Raw genomic sequence first — 19,109 nt, forward strand, 5'->3', positions numbered from 1 at the left:
GTAGAGTCTTGTGGTGAGGAGCAAGCACAGCAAGGGTCACTGGCACTTTAGAACACGGTAAAATCTGATTTTTCTGACCATTTCAGAAGAGCTCATCACATTGGGGCAGAAGCTGCAGAGGCTGTACCGCCTCCATTTGGTTGTGCTGTTTTTACGGTGCACACTGTACCCCCAACATCTGTGTATGACAGCAAATGTGTACCACATGTGCAACAGGAGGGGACAACCCCAGGGCTGCTCTTTGGGGCGTTTGGGCCTGTTTCAGCTGTGTGAGAGCTGTGGTGTCTCCAAGGGGATGGAAACCCCTCGGTTTGTAACTCCTCCTTTCTCCCTGCCTGTGTCCCCTCCCTCTGTGCTGTTTGCAGAAAGCTGACCTGGCCGTGGCTCCTCTCACCATCACTCATGTCCGGGAGAAAGCCATCGATTTCTCCAAGCCCTTCATGACCCTGGGGGTCAGCATCCTGTACCGGAAGCCCAACGGGACCAACCCCAGCGTGTTCTCCTTCCTCAACCCTCTCTCTCCTGACATCTGGATGTACATCCTCCTCGCCTACCTGGGGGTCAGCTGTGTGCTCTTTGTCATAGCCAGGTAAGGGGACGCTGGTCCCTGGTGGGAGCTGCAGCATCAAACCCGTGTCACGGCTGAGATCCCCTCTGGTCCATCACCATGGGATGGCTGCTCACTTTCACACAGTTCCAGCATGAAAGAATTTTAAAATGGACTTTCTTTCATGATTTTAGAAATTTTGCAGCCTTTCCATCTCATCAGCACCTCCTGGCATATGAAGGGTAGTTCTCCTGCTCTGTATCATTGTCCATTCGTGCTCCTGTTCAGTCACTGCTCACACCCTTCCCCGTCTCTCCTGGGTCCTGGGCACACAGTTCCTGTCTCCCACACCATTTTCCACTTCTGTCTCTGATCCCTCCACCAGTAAAGCTCACACAAGCCCTTCCCTATATCAAAAGAATGGAGAAGCCGTTGCTATGGATCAGACAATGTGTCTGTTTACAAAATTAATATGCATCTAATTAGCATGTTTAAATCCTCTATGTTTAAAGGAAGAATTTGCATATATTTGCATGTCTTGTTAATTCCACTGAACCTTTGATGAGACACAGTCCAGGATTGCTCTCAATCCATGATCCCACCTTTTCAAATCAAAACAAAGCACTTGCCCCCTCGTGCAGGCAGCTGCCCTCCATGACCACGCACACCCCTCGATGGAATATTTTGCATAAACTCCATGTCCAAGAAAGATTCCTCAGCCCACTCTGCACTTTGATTCATTTCTCATTATTTCCAGTTGAATTTAAACCAGTGGGGATATCAGAACCACCCCTGCTGCCTTGTTCTGGGGGTCCATGCAGACCCTCTCCCCCAAGGTCTGCTGTGCTCCATGTTCCTGGGAGCAGCCAGCCTCCTCCCTCATCCACTGACATTAGAGAGTCAGAGGAAAGATCAGATACAGAACTGGAGCAGGCAGACTCCATTAACCCCGATGGTACGACAAATCTACAATTTTCAGCATCCCTCAGGTCCAGGGTAGCATTTAGAGCAGATTTCCTGCGTTCACTCTGTCATATTCTAATTACACAGAACAGCAGAGTGAGCTGGGCGTGAGTGCTGTGAGCACCTGGAATGCTCACATTAGGGGCTTATTTTTTCCACCTCATAATAGCCAGATCCAGCCCAAATTGTCCAGACCCCACTTTCAAAGCATATTAAATGTGCATGGCGAGGCAGGTACGTCTTCTGGTCCCTCCTCTGCACAGAGGCAGAGCTGGACATTGTGTTTTCCTCTCAGAGGACATGGAGGGCTCTCCCTGATCAAGATTCCAGCTGCAACTGCCCTCCTCCCTTGTCTTTGCCATGCCTCCTCACCCAAGGGTGTCAGAGATAACCAGGTGCTCTCGGCAGCGGAAGACTCTGCCCTGGAAAAATGGAGCCAAGGTGCATGAAGAGGAAAATCCTGTGATGGCTGATAGAAAGCCCTTGGCTGGCTGTCCCTATCATTCATGCAGGGCACAGCTGAGTGGGCTCTGCTCCCACAACGCCGCTGGCTTTAGCAGCACCAGGCACCAGCCTGCTCGTGTGGCCTGCAACGATAATTCAAACGCAATTTTACATTTATGAGCTTATTTTTCCCAGCTCTTAATGACCAGATCCAGCCCAAATTGTCCAGATCCCACTTTCAAAGCATGTAAATGTGCAAATTGTGTGTGCACATGAAACACTGCAGAAAGGCTGAAGGAAATGCTGGGACAGGGCCTGATGTGAAGTCCCTCAGACACCACTTTGCACAAACAGGGATGGCCAGATGCTCTGTCCGAGCACGGCAGTGTCGCCTGGCCTTGGCTTTTGGCTGGTGTTGAGGGATGAAAATCTGAAGAACTGGGGCTTTGTCTCAGGTTTTATTCTGAAATGAGCCTCAGCATCTCCCTGCATCACATCAGTTATGATGCAATAGAACAATTTTTCCCTATCAGGCTATTTTTTGGATTAAATTTAACACATAAAATATTGCAATTACAGTTTCTTTTTCATGTTTTGCTCTTGACGTTTCTGCTGTCATCCTATTCTTTAAAGAACACCAAGTATTCGGGGTAATTAAAGTTCTGCAGGAATGGTCTTTTAACACACAGAGATGGAAAGCAAGAGATTTCACAGGGAAAATATTTATTGCATTCAGAAGTAATGGAAACAATATCTGCTTTTGACCCCAGCAAGGCCTCTGAAATCCAATTCTCAGAAGAAAACCGCAATCAAAATAGAAAAGCCTTAATTCAGAGACATGAGTCTTCTGAACTAGGCCCCAGAGTCCCCTGCCCATGCCATAACCATAGGTCAATGCCACTTAAAACAGACTCAGGAACTATTTAGAGGCAGGCAAAGGATGGGTTTGGTCCATCTGTCTTTTTAATCAGTCTTTCTTCGCTACTGATGGAGCCCCTGCTCCTAACCCCCAGCCCCCGGAGAGCCACCCACACCGGCTGTTCCCAGGGCTCTGTGGAGCTGATGTGTCCGGAGGACGTGGTGCCCAGCTGGCCTGAACTGCCTCCCTTCCTCGGGCTCACACAGCCTCCAAATTACACCAAGCCCCTTCGGCTGTGTGGCAGGGGGGGTGGGTTTAATATTCATCCTAATTGCAGCGATGACTGGGTCATCCATTGGAAATTTCTCTGGAGATGCAATTTAGACTCAAAAGTATTTTGTGTTAGATCTCTTAAACTTCTTCAAAATGCTTCAATTTCCCTGCCAAAAGGCCGAAAGAGACAGGAGAATGATCCTAGATTTTGATGAAATATTTCTCAGAGCCCACTGTGCACGTGAGGATGAGGGAAGCCAGCCACGGAGAATCCCGAGTTCCCCCATTGATTTGAGCTCTATGGGGTCAACGAGCTCCTCTCCCTCCTTCCTTCGTTACCTCTTGCTTCCACTAATGGCTTCTCTGCTCAAACACTGGAGGCTGTTGCTGCTTTGCAGGTTTTTGAATATTTCTCTGTCATTTGAGCTGCACCAGTAGGTTTTCACTCAAACCTTGAAGTTCTCCAGTGTGTCATCTCACCAGGCTCATTGATCTTACCCATTCCCTTTCTTTTTCATAGACTTTCATTGGCAGCCCAAGAAAGTTTTAATCTAATTCCTGAACTCTGGCTTTATCCGACAGAAAGGACTGAGACACCATCCTTTATCCACCTCTGGTGTGGATTTATAGCAAGTTACAAGGAATAAGCAGCATATAAAGAAGGCCAGGTCTGAGTTCAGCCTGGTTCTTGTTTCCTCGCTGGTTTCCTCTGATTTAGAGAGCAGAGGAGGGTGAGCAACAAGGACAGCCCAACCATCACCTGGATGAACAAGCAGGAATGTCAGGGTGCAGCCTGAGCAAGACCTGTGGTTCCACACCCCAAACTCAGGCCAGGGAACAGTCCCCACCTCAGGAAGGTGAGATAACCAGGGAGGAAAGGAGACCTCATCAGACTGTACCTTGAAGGTGGAAAACAGAAGCAAAAAGTGGGACAGCTGTGCCCAGGGTAATCTTTTCTAAAGCCACAAGAGCCGTGGGCTGTGCCTTGTCCATCCTCTGGGATGGTTTTCCCCACAGACCCCTCCCCTGCTTGGTGCTGCTCCGGTCACATGCCAGGGCCACGGCTCCACGCTGGCATATGCCCAGGGCATGTTTCAGTGCCAGGAGGGACCTGGCAGAGAGCTGGGGCCCTTCTCCAAACACATCCAACTGTCTGAGTGAGGGCACCCCTGGAATTGTGCCACAAACCATCTCCTTGGGTGGTGGCGCATCTGGCAGAGAATTACAGAGGGAAACATCTCCTGATACAGGCTGTGGGCTGGGCTTTGAGAAGGGGCTGTTGTGAATCTCCAGGGATTCCAGAAGGAAGCAGAGATGATAATTAATGCCTGGTTCAAAAGCAATTATACCAATTATGTTTTAATTTAATCTCTGCAAAATTTGGGACTCTCAGAAAATGTAAATAAACAGCTCTAAAAATATTAACATCTCTCCTGTTGAGCACCCTCCCCAGATCCTGGCTAAACGAGCTCGTTCCCAGCAGTGCTTGCCTGCCAATCTTGGGCAGAATTTGCAGAGATATGCCTAGAAAATTCCCTCAGTCTTGCTCAAGAACTACAGGGCTATCCATGGAAATACATCCCCACAGGGAATAAGTTTCTCCCACTACCCACCACAGGGCCAAGTGACACAGCAATTCCCAGCGAACTGTCACCACATTCCAGTGTTCTGCCAGTGCCCTGACTGGGCCAAATTCCTGCTTGTCAGGATAGTGGAAAGTTCTACTTTTCAGTGACCTAAATCCCACCCTGATTCCCATGCACATTGGTGGGGGAATCTCCTGAAATACCACAGTTTGTCCCTGCTGTTGCTGCAGAATGACTGAGGCTTCTCCCATTTCCCCCCATGTTTTCAAACTGCTACATACGAGAGGTAACATGTCTGCACCCCATCCCACCCCACCCCATCCCATCCCATCCCATCCCATCCCATCCCATCCCATCCCATCCCATCCCATCCCATCCCATCCCATCCCATCCCATCCCATCCCATCCCACCCCACCCCACCCCATCCCACCCCACCCCACCCCATCCCATCCCATCCCATCCCATCCCATCCCATCCCATCCCATCCCATCCCACCCCACCCCACCCCATCCCATCCCATCCCATCCCATCCCATCCCATCCCATCCCATCCCACTCTCACAAGCTCCAGGTGCTGTTGTAGGATACAGTATTGAAGAGATGATCCAAAGTGACCACAGGCTCTGGAGAAGCCTGAGACACCTCAGGAGAACTTGGCTTCCCAGATCTCTCTGCTCTCCGGAATGCAGGACACAGACTTATGGCCATGTGGGTGACTTGGGCTGAATTTGCCTTTTCCTGTATAAAGCTGCTCACCAGAGGGTGGGCAGCCCCTGCACAGCAGCACCAGAGGCATTGAGACTCCTTTTTTCCAGTTCCTTTAGGGTCTTGTCCTGCCACATCCCAGCTCTTTCACACACTCTGCTTTCCGTGTGTGCCGCAGGTTCAGCCCGTATGAGTGGTACGACGCCCATCCCTGCAACCCGGGCTCGGACATCGTGGAGAACAACTTCACCCTCTTGAACAGCTTCTGGTTCGGGATGGGAGCGCTGATGCAGCAAGGTAGGGCAGCACCCACCTGCTGTTAGGGGTTTTTTTAATTTAAAATTTGTTTTGGCTGCAACCTCCTGGTACTTCCTGGCCTCTGCAGTGCTGAACACACACGCAGCCTGCTCCAAGGAGGTATGCTGCCTTCATCTCCCTCAGCTGCTTCATTCACCCACATCCCAGAGACTCTGTAGATTCCTATTTCTGTTTATTCAAATCATTTGTTCAGTTTCAGGATCTCTGACGTGGCTCTCTCTGTTCTAAATCAACTTTTCCAGCAGACAGGGTGTTTTGCCCTCTGCTCCATCCCCATTTTTCCCCTCCCCTGGTCACTCTGAGCAGTGTGAGATGCCCTGAAGCTCCCCCAGCCCAGGGCAGAGGCGAGGAGCTGCCCCAGGAGCCTCTGCCCAGCAGCCCCTCAGGAGTGCTGTCAGTGGCACTGGTGAGCCACCATGATGACAGGGACCTCAGAAATGGGATATGGATGGGATTACATTCCTGTGTGTGAATGGAATAGAGCAATGGAATGAGTAGAATAAATCTGTTCAGAAAGCAGCAGGGGGGGAGCTGGGGAGCAGCTCTGAATAAGGAACAAAATTCAGCTGTGATCTAATTGCAGAAAATCCAGGAATAGAAATAAGTGGAAAATGTCAAACATTTGTCACACTTTAATTTACCGTGTATCACTGGTTATATCCAGAGAGCAAAAGAAGCACAGCCTTGGCTCAGTGGCAGGCACAGAGCTCCCTGCTCCAAGCTCCACTGCCACCGCTGCCGCCTGTAATAGAGATTCCTCCTGGATCTCGGCTGCCCTCATGGACAGTGACAGTTCCCAGCAAGATGGTTTAGCAGGATGAATCATCCCTCTTATCAGATGCTGATAAATGAAAAGAGCTATATTCTTTTTAACTCAATTCTGCATCTAAGAAGAAAAATATTTCAAAGCCAGACTGATGTCACAGCATCCGATGCATCAAAGGGCCGGAGATGGAAGAGGGAAGAAACAGGATCTTGAGGAGAACCAAAGCACCCTCAATATCCAGGACTTCTCCTCTTCCTGGTGTCTCCTTGCTGCACTCTGAAGGGAGCAAAACTACGCCCCATGCTCTGCTTTGATGCCACGCTGCCTAAAATTGCTTTGCAAAGCCCAATCTTTGTTGCACATTCCAGGCTGATAAATCCTCTGAGCACAGCTGTTTCAAACCCAAAGCTCTTGCCTGGCTTTAAAAGGTGTTTTGGGTGATTACAAAAATAGCACAGCCCATTGAGCCCTTCATGTCTGCTCAATAAAAGTCATTCCAGACCCACTACACCTTTTATGCTGTAACATCTCCTGCTTCTCCCCTTCTAACTGGCATTCAAAGCCCTGCACCCTGATAGTTCCTTTCACTCGCTGTTTGATTTTTTTCAAACCTTGTGTATTTGAACACACTCCCCAGAGTGAGTCTTTTGAAAATAATCTGTTTAAAAGCAAAGCCCTTTTTAAATGGCAGAACAAAACACTTATAAAAGTTCATAAATAGCTTGCTATTTAAATCTCATAAAAGCACCCCAGTTAATTACTTCAGTTTGGATGTTTCCTGTAAATTGGGCACTGTACCCAAGGTCAGTAATCAAGGGAGAGGGTTTTTCTGCAAATGCTACAAAAACCCCACTGATGTCATCGCATGTAAGATGTCTGGATAATTTGCCTCAAAACCAGTTGGCTTTAATTACATAGCTGGAACAGTTTTGACAGCAAAACCCCATCTCACATATATATATGTATATGAAATGTACATATGGATATATGAAATGGGTCCTTTCCCTCTATCTCCTCTCCCCTCCTTCCCCTCTCCCACCCCAGGCTCGGAGCTGATGCCCAAAGCCCTGTCTACACGGATCATTGGTGGCATATGGTGGTTCTTCACCCTAATTATCATCTCGTCCTACACGGCCAACCTTGCGGCTTTCCTGACGGTGGAGAGGATGGAATCCCCCATCGACTCGGCAGATGACTTGGCAAAGCAGACAAAAATAGAGTATGGAGCAGTGAAGGATGGAGCTACCATGACCTTCTTCAAGGTGAGACCGGGCAGAGGCTTTCTACCTTCCGGGCAGAGATGCAACATGCTGAGGCCATCGGGAGCCAGAACAAAGATCCAAAGACAGAAAGCTTCCCAAGCCACCCCTGCTGCTCCTTCCACACAGCTTCTTTCAGTCTCACATCTTGCCCACTGAGAGTGTGACTTACCTGAGTCCCACCAAGGCTAAATTTCCCTTTTCTATTGTTAACTGAGCTCACAGTTACAAAATTAAACTGATTTTACAGTTTTGGAGGCCCTACCCAATATTGGCTCAGTCACCCTAAAACGTAGCACATACCAAAGTGTAGTTTGCATTAAAGCCTTACAGAATAATCTTACATCCCCTAAAGCATCTTCCCAATTTCCACATTTGACCCACCCAGCTCCTTCCTCACCTCTGCCAGCACAGCCCCCTGGAGCCCCCAAAGTGATCCAGCCAGCCTTCAGGGACAGAGGAGAGCCCAAATGAAACCCACAGCTGGACAGATGGTGCAAAGTGCCCTTCCTGACCAGTATCTTGTACAGCTGAAATATCTTTCTTGTCCTTCAGGTATTCATATCAATGTAATCCAGTTTTATTAACCTCTGAGATCCAGGGCAAGGTAACACTACCCGTGCATCACAATCCAATTGCATTAACTTCTTCTATTTAAAGCATAATTAAATTCAGAAGTCAGTCAGATTCCACCGTTGCCTCAAAAATAGAAAGAAACTGAGAGATGTAAAATGACCTTTAAAACCACTACTGGCCTGTAAAAACCCAGCTTAAAAAGAGAGAGAATAAAGGGACAGAAATGAGGGGTGATTAAGGAATTATCACCCTGGCAAGGAAAGAGGCCCCAGGCAGATCCCAGGCTTTGGCTCAGGAATGGGGGCTGGCTCCCCTGCACTCCTGGCTCCTTCCCCCTCTGCCACCTTAATGCAGAAGGACACACATGGGACAAACACAGTTCAGGCTTTACCAAGCAGGTTGTGCCTGCTGCTGCAATATTTGAGCAGGCACGGGGTGATGGCAGCTTGACGAGGCCTTAGCAGTTTAATTGCCAAGACTCATTAAAGGAAATCAATATGCTGGATTTTAATAATAGAGAGAGCATTGTTCCTGTGCAACTTCTCTTGGCTCTGCTCTGGCTGAGAAGCCACTGTCCTCCCTGAATCTGTGTCCTGACTCTGACAGGCAGCAGCAGAGGTTGATAAAGAACCATGGAGGGGTTAGTTTGATCTTTAACGATTCTGGGAATGCCCAGCTGCTGCTGCGGCCCCATTTGCCTCCTGCAGTGGAGCTGGTCCATGCAGTTCTGTCCATGGCACAGCCAGATGCATGGTGGTATCTTCCAAAGCCATATAAACCTGGAACAGCCAGCAGGGAAAGGCAGGCTGTAACTGTGTGCTTTAACTGCGCTTTCCAATATGAATTTTATATGGGAATAAAAGGAAACTATCTCTTTTAACAATCATCAGGACACAGTATATTTATTGCTTCATATCATTATCCATCAGAATCATACTTCAGGCTTCTAACGGCGTTGGCATGGTTTATTGATGCAGCATATTTTCCTTTTCCTTTTTATTATCATTGTTGTATGGAGATGAATTCTCAGGAATGTCCCTTCTGACAAGCGTTTCCATTACTGGAGCAGTGGGAGCGCCCATGTGGGATGCTCTGTGCACTTGTCCTTCGAGTACAGTGGGATGCTCTGTGCACTTGTCCTTCGAGTACAGAGTACCTGGGAGACACAGGATTTCTGCCAGCCCCCAGCAAGGTCTTTGTCCTCGACTGGGTAATTCCTGCAGTGGTTTTGGTTCAGCTGCTGTGTCAGTGCCACCTCCATGGGGACACCTGTCACAGCACAGAGCTCCAGGCACCGGGTGTCAGCTGAGGATCCACACTCCCTCAGATGAGTGGCACTGGAGGAACAGCACATGGCTTCCCTCCCCTTCCTCTGCTCTGCTCCAGGGATTACCAGCAGAGACAGCCCACGCCAGCCATGGGTCCTAGAGCACTCCTGGACATCCAGAGCCTGAGCACTCCAGCAGCTCTGAAGACGCTGTCACTGCTGGGACAAAAGGCTGATGGCAGCACACAAATGAGGATCTCACCTGCTCCGTGGATTACCTGCTGTACTTGGCCCAAATTGCTGCCTGGCTCCTTGTATGGCTGTTCCCCAAAGTCATTCCCCTCATAGCAGGAACTCGCTCCTTCATCTCTCTGTGTTAAATCAGCTGCAAACTGCACACACCTGCAGCCTCTGTCAGTGCCCATCACAGTCCATGCTGGATCCCCCCCAGGAATGCAGGGGGAGAGCACCATCCTGGGAGCTGATCTTAGGGAGCAATGGGCAATGGGAGGAAGATGAAGGCAGATGCCTTTCCATGCTGTTCCATGAGACAGTTCCCAAAGCATTGACCAGTTCTACCTCTGTTCAGGCTGCCCGAGAGCTCGTGCAGAGCTCACCAGGGACACTGCAGAAGGTCCCAATGGAACCAAGACACCTCTGGGACAGCGAGGGATGCTTTTCCCACAAAATTTGGCCCCATGCAGCTGAGCAAACCAGCCATGGCAAATGGGAAGAAGAGAAGAATTTTACGAATGATACTGGCAGATTTGGACTTCATGAAAAGAACTTTTGAGAAGGTGTTTGCTCCCTGGCAATGCAGATTGAGTTACAGGAATAAACACAGATCACTCAATTTAGGAACAGCATCTAGAGTTCATTATAACTCATGCCAGAAATCCTTCCCATCCCGCAGAGGATGCTCCCTCTCTGAATGGAAGGCCAGGTCTCACGTGCAGTTTGGAGTCTGGGTGTGAGTGTGTGTGTGTGTGTGTACACAGATACTCACTCATACAGAAATGTTAAATCCTCAAGGCTAAGTATCTTCAGTTGGTGGAAATCAATTTATTTTTTCATACAGGATGGAATTGAAAATCTTAAGCCTGAAAGTTCCTTTTGTGCCAATTTGGCTGTTAAAAACGCGTATATGTCTTGGCAAGGTGCCTCGTAGGGGCTCCTCTAAACGATTCCATTAATTGATTTGGGTGACTGGCCCTGCAGAACTGCTTATTAAAGGTGGCTTCTGAGCTGTGGCTCTGAAGAATGAACTCGGAGGCGTTCTCGGTGTCGCTGTGATCGCTGCGTTCGGAGGGGCTGGCACTCGGCTTTCACACACACATCTCATTTAGCACTAACGCGAGGTGATTAAGATGCAGAGCACAGCAGACCAGATTCTGGTGTTATTTATCCTGAACAAATCAAGGAGAAGCTCCACTCACATGTGTCAGAGGGAGAGATGTGAGCAGGAGTGAGACTCGACCCCCCTGTGTGAGCCATGGCTGCAGCACCAGCCCTTGATAATTAGTAATATCTCCATCATTCCTAACGTCCCGGAGCTCCTGACACAAGAACTTCTGTGCCAGGAAGAAGCCAGTGTCAGACCATTTATCTTAATGCTTCAGAGCACCCAAGCAGTCCCTTCTCATCTACCTTTGGCAGCAAAGTTGTCACTGAAGGGGACCTGGGGACCCTCCAGAAAATGTAGGGGCACAGGAGGGTCTCTTTACCCACAACCAACTTCTTTAAGAAGCCCATAAAAGTAAATGGGGAATGTCTCAAGAAGAAATTAGCTCCCAGCCACAGCACAGCAGATACCAGATCAGACCAGTAACTAACTCCAGCAAGGATCTTTTAAGGTAAACAGTGGTAAAAGCAGGAGTCCAGCAAAATCAAATGCACACACAAATAAAGAACACAGAAAAAAATTCAGTAAAATAAACACAATTTAAGGCATTCTTTATTACTAAATTACGACTAAGATGGTTTTGCTTTTTTCCATGGTGCAGCCCTGGCTGACGACATCCAAATTCCCATCGATAAGCAACACCTTTGCAGTGTGACCCAAGTATTTGAGAGGAGGACGGGGAGAAATGAACTTTTCCCTCAACTATAAAACATGTTCTTTGGCTTAACTGAGTGTGAGCTGGAGCAGGGACACTCCTGCTCTCGCTGTTCCTGTGGTTTGGGATAGATGACCGACATCACTCTCACAATGACTGACAGCTGCTTCCAGGTTTTTAGCAAACTATCAGCCTGTGAGGGCTCTGCTGGAAATTCCAGCTGGGGAATTTTCCCTTGGAAAAGCAGTGTTCTTATTAGGTTTTAGAGATTGCCCTGACCAGGGCTGTGTGTGAGCTGCACCAATGGCCTGACCTCCCTCCTGGAGGGACCCCCCCCCCTCATCTTCCCTGCCAGGGTCTTGGCCCTGTGCCCGGATCTCTGTTCCAGCTGTTCATTAGGCACAAATGAGTGGTGACCAGCAGCTCCATTCTCGTGGCCAGCCCTTACCCGGGTGTGCCCCAGCTGGAGGAGTGCTCGACCCCTGGCACGGCCGGAGCTGGGCTCAAAGCAGCGCAGCCAGCACTGAGAAATCTGGACTCTTCCTGGCATCCCAAACACAATTAAATCCTTTCAAGCTGGTCAGGAGCAGTGATTTAAGAGAAGAAGAGAAAAGTGGTTTTTCTCTTCCAGGGAACCCTGTCTCATGTAATTTCAGTTGCCTGAAGAGGTCCAGTGCCTCATGCAAGTCCCATTTGCTTCACTAAATGCAGCCTATTGATTTTTTGCCAGTTTATTTTGCTCTGTGCTCTAAACTGGGAGAACACTGATGTTAAAAGCTCTGTGTCAACACCCAGGGAGCATTAAATGCAGAAAGAGAAGAAGAGAGAGGGACAGCCAAGGAACCGAGAGGCCTCTGATGTGAACTATATAAATGTTAAACAAGTCCTTATCAGGCAGCCGAGCACACGATTCATTTCAATTACCCATTGTAATGTACAGATATTTAATAATCCTTTTGGAGGCTACATTTCTTGCTGCTCTTTGAGGTTTGATAGATGCCACAAATCTACCTTACAGGCACTGGTCCAGATTTTCAAGCGAGGGAGATTATCCTGCCTCTTGAATGAAGTTTGCTCCGGCACATCCACTGTTGTGCATTCATCAAGTGGATTATAACAAGCATGAGCTTTAATGGAGAAGAAATGAATCCCTGGGTATTTCAGTCAGGAGTAGGGGCCCACAGGGTTAAAGGCAGAGGAACAGCCTTTGTTTGAACAGCACTGCACTACCCAGCTCTGGGGTGATGAGCTTTTGTTTAACTTTTGCTAAACACGCTGGAATAAAGGAGGTGGATGGGCAAAGCATTTGGAATACGAAGCATTACAAGGGACTTTTAGCTACCTCACCTTTATTTATTATGGTTTTATCAGAAGAACCTATGCTGGCACATTTTGGGTGATACTGAAGAAATGAGGGGGAGCTGTGGCAGCAGCAGTTGGGCTGGGCTGGGGCTCCATCTCCTGCTTTCTCATGGAAGGACAGAGACCGGTAGAGAGATAAACGACGGCTGAAGTCACAGCTCTGCAGCAGCGATTCCCCGTGCAGCGGCTGCTGAGCGGCCGCCCTTATTCCAGGCAAAGCACAGAGACTTATCAGCTCTCTGACTTATCAGCCAGCTCCAGGCTCGCTGAGGAGCACAGTGGAGGAGGAGGTTTGGCTGACTAAGCTGCCTCTTATGAAATAAGAAGGCAAAAAGAGATCAAGGAAAAACAAGAAATTGGGCAGAAAAGAAGAACGGTGCATAAAGGAGCCGGCAGCGGTGCAAACACAAGCCTCAATACCCAAGTGCTGTTCCAGAGCCCACTGGGGGAACAGGGCTGGTCTGAGGCAGAAGCACTGACCCACAGGAGCACTGGGACCAGTGAAGGGGCAAGAGGACACTGCTCTGCCTCTCTGGGGAATCCTCCAAAACTAAAGCCAGTTCTGACCAGCAGTCTGGTCTAGTGGAAGGTGTCCCTGCCCATGGCAGGAGGTGGAACTGGATGAGCTTTAAGGTCTCTCCCAACCCAAACCATTCTGGGACTCTGTGATTCTGTGACTTTGGTGATGACTGACAGAGACAACTCAGAAGGTGCTCGTAGATAAATGGTACATTTCAAATGTTATGGCAAGACGTAAAATAACCATATTTCTTCTCACTCAACACATTTTTCTAGAAGAAAAAAAACATTCACACAAATAGCAAGCTAGGAAACATATTCCTTCCTTTGCAACAGAATGTCTGCTGATAGTGAAAGAATATCCATGTTTATTTTTAGCCATAAGACAATCTTCTTGAATATCTCTGTGCTTCTGTTTACATGGATGCGTTAAATCTGTTTGGCAGTTGCACATATCTCAGAGGAGACATGTTTCCTTGCCATGCTTGAGGAAAGACAAAAATATCATAGAGTGTAGAGAAAACCACGTCCTCCAAAACCCTCCCTGTTCTCGCTGCATGCAGAAACATTACAGGGTAAACAAATCCTGGTTCGGAAATGAACACATTTAAGCAGATCTAACAATGGCCTGTGAGACAAGGGGGCCTGCAGGGCATTGGGCAGGGTCTCAGTTCCACCTCAGGAGCAGAAGCACATGCACAGTGGGATGTTTGCTGCAACCTATGTCTCACTTTATGGCAACATAAATCCAAACAATGTTGGACAGTGAAGGAAGAGAGGTATTTAAGACAAAGTCAAATTCATGGTTGCTCCATTGTGCGATCTGCTCTCAACTATTATTATTATTTACTGAAAAGATACCAGCTTTCAGCAAATGGATATTCATTCTTATTTTGGGGCTGGGGGATATCCTTTTTCCAGAAATCCAAAATTTCCACCTTTGAAAAAATGTGGGCTTTCATGAGCAGCAAACCCACGGCACTGGTTAAAAACAACGAGGAGGGGATCCAGCGAACCCTGACGGCCGATTACGCGCTGCTGATGGAGTCCACCACCATCGAGTACATCACCCAGAGGAACTGCAACCTCACCCAGATCGGGGGGCTCATTGACACCAAAGGCTATGGGATTGGGACACCCATGGGTAAGTGACAGCTCTGCAGGTACCCCGAGGGGGGCTGCTTACCGCAAACACAACAGCGGTGATTAAGATAGTCCACTCCCAGTAGCAAAATTCCAAATACCAGACTTTACACTGTCTGCCTGCTGAAGAGAGGTCGGAACTGCTCTGCTTAACACAGACACCTTCCCTGCTTGGTGGGATTTTAGTCCCACTTTCCCTCTGTGTATAATGGTGTTCCCATCCCCAGGGTCACCGTACAGGGACAAGATCACCATTGCCATCCTGCAGCTCCAGGAGGAGGACAAGCTCCACGTCATGAAGGAGAAGTGGTGGCGGGGGAATGGCTGCCCTGAGGATGAGAACAAGGAGGCCAGCGCTCTGGGCATCCAGAACATCGGAGGGATCTTCATCGTCCTGGCAGCCGGCCTGGTGCTGTCTGTTTTCGTGGCCATGGTGGAGTTCATCTACAAGCTGCGCAAAACGGCCGAGCGTGAGCAGGTACTGATTCCCTCTGATTCCCTCAGCCCCCTTAGCCCAGCCGGGGAGGGGTTTGCATGCTGACCCCAGAGACAGGCAGGGAGGGGGCAGAGGGATCCAGCCTGGCACCCCTAAAACACCATCCCCAGGGGCTCACTGGTCTGTCCCTCTGACAGCCTCCACTCCGGGGAAAGTCATGTCTGCTCCGATCAGGGTCATCTGCTGCTGCAGCAGCCAGACCAGGACACTTTTGTAGGGTAGTTTAGAGCAAGCTGACAAATAAATCATTAAAATATAGGCAGAAGTCCCTAGGAGGGGCCTTTCTCAGCTGTTACATCCACTTGAAATCACCTTGCACCTTCCAGGTGTGACTATACATGCCTTCTCCCCACTCCCATTCAAAGAGCAACGAGTCAGAGCCCACCAGGAAGCCTCACACTGTCTTACCAACTCTTTGCCACGCTCTCAGACGCAGCCCATCGGTGGCTGATCTGTTCAGGAAACAACAGAAGTGCTTTTATGTTCTTCCTCTTCCGTGGGTGTCCCGATGCAGTAAGTGGAACGTGCATTTGTGTGCACGACCAGAAATCAAAGCGATCTGCCCTCGCGCTTGACTCGATCGAGAAAGGAGAGCTGCCCAGTAGCAGAGGGTCAGACCCGGCCCCGCCTCCCCGCAGGGATCACATAGAGCCAGACCTGCAGCAGCCGCCTGCAGCCCTGCCCTTGTGCAGGATTTAGCCTGACAAAGGTACAGCCCTTGCCAAGGTGCCCACGCAGCCCCCGCGGTCCCGCAGAGCTCAGCCGATGCCTGAAACAGCCCCAAACCTCGTGCTCACCCTCCGCTGAGCCCCTTCCAGCCCCCCTGCTCGCAGAGGGGGGAGCAGAACACTGCAGCAGTAACGGAGCGCTTTGTCCCCCCCAGCGCTCCTTCTGCAGCGCCGTGGCCGACGAGATCCGGCTGTCGCTCACCTGCCAGCGCCGGGTCAAGCACAAGCCCCAGCCCCCCGTGATGGTGAAGACGGACGCGGTGATCAACATGCACACCTTCAACGACCGACGGCTGCCCGGCAAGGACAACATGACCTGCAACACCGGATTGGCACCTGTGTTTCCCTAGGGATTGGGAGTGGGGGGGCGGGAGGGAAGGAATTGTGGCAGACAAGGCTGGATGCACCCTTAACTAGGGAAGAATGGATTAAAAAACAAGGAAAAAAAAAAAAAAGAAAAGAAAAAAAGCCTGGTTTGTTCATTTCAAGAACAAGGCCTTTGCAACCCAGCTGCATCCATCACCACAGAGGAGCCAGAACTTCCAAGCACGGACAGTAACGTGGGTCTTGGGGCTTTTTGCGCTGGTTTTGTTACTTTTCATTCCTTTTTTTTAATGCTTCGATCCTCCAGGCCTCATGGAGTCCAACCACCACCCAGGAGTCTGATGTTTACACACTGAAAACACGCGGAGGTGAAGCAGAATTGAGCCAACCCTGAGCGGGTGAGGAGGAGCCCCGAGCGTGGCTCCACCAGCACGGCAATAAACAGGAACACTCGGTCAGGTGTGAGCACCTGATCCACACCGACACACACAGCACATTTTGGATACACTGTCCGGGAAAGGAAGAGGCATCTGGGAAGCACTGGGATGGTCGAGGCTGTGCCTGCCCTCAAAGCAGCTCGCGGTGGCCCCTCACCTCGCGGCTGTGCTGGCCGCAGCCATCCGGAGTGGGACGTCCACCTGGGAACATGGTGGCAGAAGGTGACACACGTTCCTCAGCAGAGCCAGGGCAGCCGACTGGGAAGGGGGGAGTGAGCCTGAATGGACCCAAGTTCCGGGCCAGGGAGGGCACAGCGTGGCATGCCCAGGACCTTCCGCACCTCCGAGTGACACCACTCACACTCCCCGTGCCAAGCTGCAGCCCAAGCCCAGGGTGACACCGTGATCTCCAGGTCCTCAGCTCCGTCTCTGCTCTTTCTGCAAAGCTCAGTCTCTCCTGCAGAGAAGCATGGGAAGCAACCAGGTCCACGGGCTCCAGCAGCAGCAGGAGCAGAGCTGCTTCCAAGAGCCAAAACTACCGATTTCCATGAAATTCAGCAGCGCTGAAATGCAACTCAAGACTGGGAGGGGACTGTGGGCCTGGTTTAGGACTGAGTGCTGTCCATTGCATCAAGGACCTGAAAGATGAATTTCAGCCTGCGGGGCCAGGGCTGGCCTGGGAGGAGCAGAGCTGCCAGAGCCAAGCCTGGGGTCCCTCCTGCTCTGACCACGAACTGCCATCCCTCAGGCAGCCTGTCCATGGGATTTCAGCAAACACACACTAAAATGTTTTTAGGAAATCCTCCATAATTGTGTTCTTATTTTCAGGTTGCTTAACCCAGAAGGTTGGTCCTGCAGATGAATTTAGGCAGAATTACCAAAGACCCCTCTGCTGACCTAAGGTAACACTCGAGTAGCGTCCCTCAGCTCCATCCCTGCCAGGGCACCCGCAGGCAGCCAGTGGAACACTGTGGATTCATTCACAAAATTAAACAAATGGAAGTTCCTCTGCCCACTGTAACCCAGAGTGTCACACGTGATGCAAAGGTGCTTAAAAGCTCTGATTTAAACACTGGTGGTGTAGAAAACAGCAACGCCCTTCCCCTGCAGGGGTAAGAGGGACAGTGACCTGCTGCAGGACCCCAGCTGTGCCCACCTGTGTGGAAGGCAGGCGGGGCAGGGATGGAGCAGCCAGTGCCCGAGCTCTGCACCCAGAGCCTCGCTCTGTGCCATGGGTGCAGTGGGTGCTGTGGCCACTGCAGGAACCGGCCGCTGAACTGACCCCGTTTGCCCTCCCAAGCTGCACGGCCATTCTGGAAATTTTCTCCTCGCCCCAAGGAACAAACCCATCTGTAGCTGATTTGGGATTTTTCCCCACCTGTTCCTCAGTCAGGAAGGTTGTCTTGAGCTGAGCAGAATTAGCAAATTAGCTCAAGGGGGAAGAGCTGCTCCCCCACCCCATCATGGAACACAGTTTGTCCCTATTTTGCTTTTCCATGATGTAAAGAAACAACAGAGTGACCCCAAACAAAACCCAGGTGATTTGTCATACTTTGACTCAAGTAAAGATATGCAAAGAATTTACATTCATTTCCACCTTTTCACAAAAACCATGAAAAATTAGGGGTGAAAGCTGCCAATGGAATGGGTATCAGATTCTTAATAGTTTGCTGCCCAAGTACCTTGAGCAGAGGACAGACTGAAGTGTGGGGCAGCTTCCAAAAGCTAATGACATGCTTTCTGTACTCCTCTGCAAATCCTTAGGCTTGTCAGAGTAGTAGATTTTAAGTTTTCCTTGCAAATTTCTAAGCTCTAAAAAAAAGCAGAGATGAAAACAAAACCTGAAACTGGCTTTAAATGTCCAGAGAGTAAAATACCACAGAAATCAGCATTCGTTTTGCTTCTTTGCAGATTTTTAAAAAATAAATAAATACTGTTAATACCACAAATCCCATTTATTTATTGACACCAGCCTGATTTGATTTTACTCACAAATGTGACAGGTGAGCATCTGGAATTACTGGTGTACTGCCAGCCAGATCAAACCCTGCAGATGAACCTTTTCCTTCTGTCCCTACACCCCTAAATCAGCCACCAACTGCAGCCAAATCCCTGCATCTACATTATGGCTTTGTGTTGAAGTTTTGATCCTTGAAACACTTGACATTGAATAAGGGAACCTTCTGCAGCGCCCAAAACAAAGCAGAGGAGCTGCTGGGACCCCAGCCCGGCACAGACCCTTCCCCCTGGCCCCCGCTCACTGTGACCTGAGGGGACGTGGACGATCTCAGCCCTCAGCCTTCCTGCGGGAGCCGGGGGCAGCTCACCCAGGAGAGCTCCCGGAGCCTCTCCCGTGCCTCCCTGTGTGCTCCTGGTCCTGGAGCCCAAAGCCATGTGTGTTCATCCCAGAGGAGGAGCAGCGAGCCCCACGCCTCACAACCATGTGCTGGGAGAATTGGGAAGGGACAGACCCCATGACA

The 19,109-nt window shown here is 49.8% G+C and overlaps 1 protein-coding gene across 1 annotated transcript in view; it reads left to right on the forward strand.

The window, feature by feature from the left end:
- The window catches only part of GRIK3 (glutamate ionotropic receptor kainate type subunit 3), a 103,975-nt gene extending 87,757 nt beyond the window's left edge, over window positions 1-16,218 (forward strand). The window contains exons 11-16 of the mRNA XM_069035866.1: window positions 366-589; window positions 5,556-5,674; window positions 7,506-7,723; window positions 14,423-14,645; window positions 14,872-15,122; window positions 16,024-16,218. Of these exons, the coding sequence (XP_068891967.1) occupies window positions 366-589; window positions 5,556-5,674; window positions 7,506-7,723; window positions 14,423-14,645; window positions 14,872-15,122; window positions 16,024-16,218 (1,230 nt within the window). The remainder of the gene's footprint in view (window positions 1-365; window positions 590-5,555; window positions 5,675-7,505; window positions 7,724-14,422; window positions 14,646-14,871; window positions 15,123-16,023) is intronic.
- Window positions 16,219-19,109: the final 2,891 nt, after the last annotated feature.

Source organism: Aphelocoma coerulescens, chromosome 23 (genome assembly GCF_041296385.1).
Source record: "Aphelocoma coerulescens isolate FSJ_1873_10779 chromosome 23, UR_Acoe_1.0, whole genome shotgun sequence".
NCBI classification, from domain to species: domain Eukaryota; kingdom Metazoa; phylum Chordata; class Aves; order Passeriformes; family Corvidae; genus Aphelocoma; species Aphelocoma coerulescens.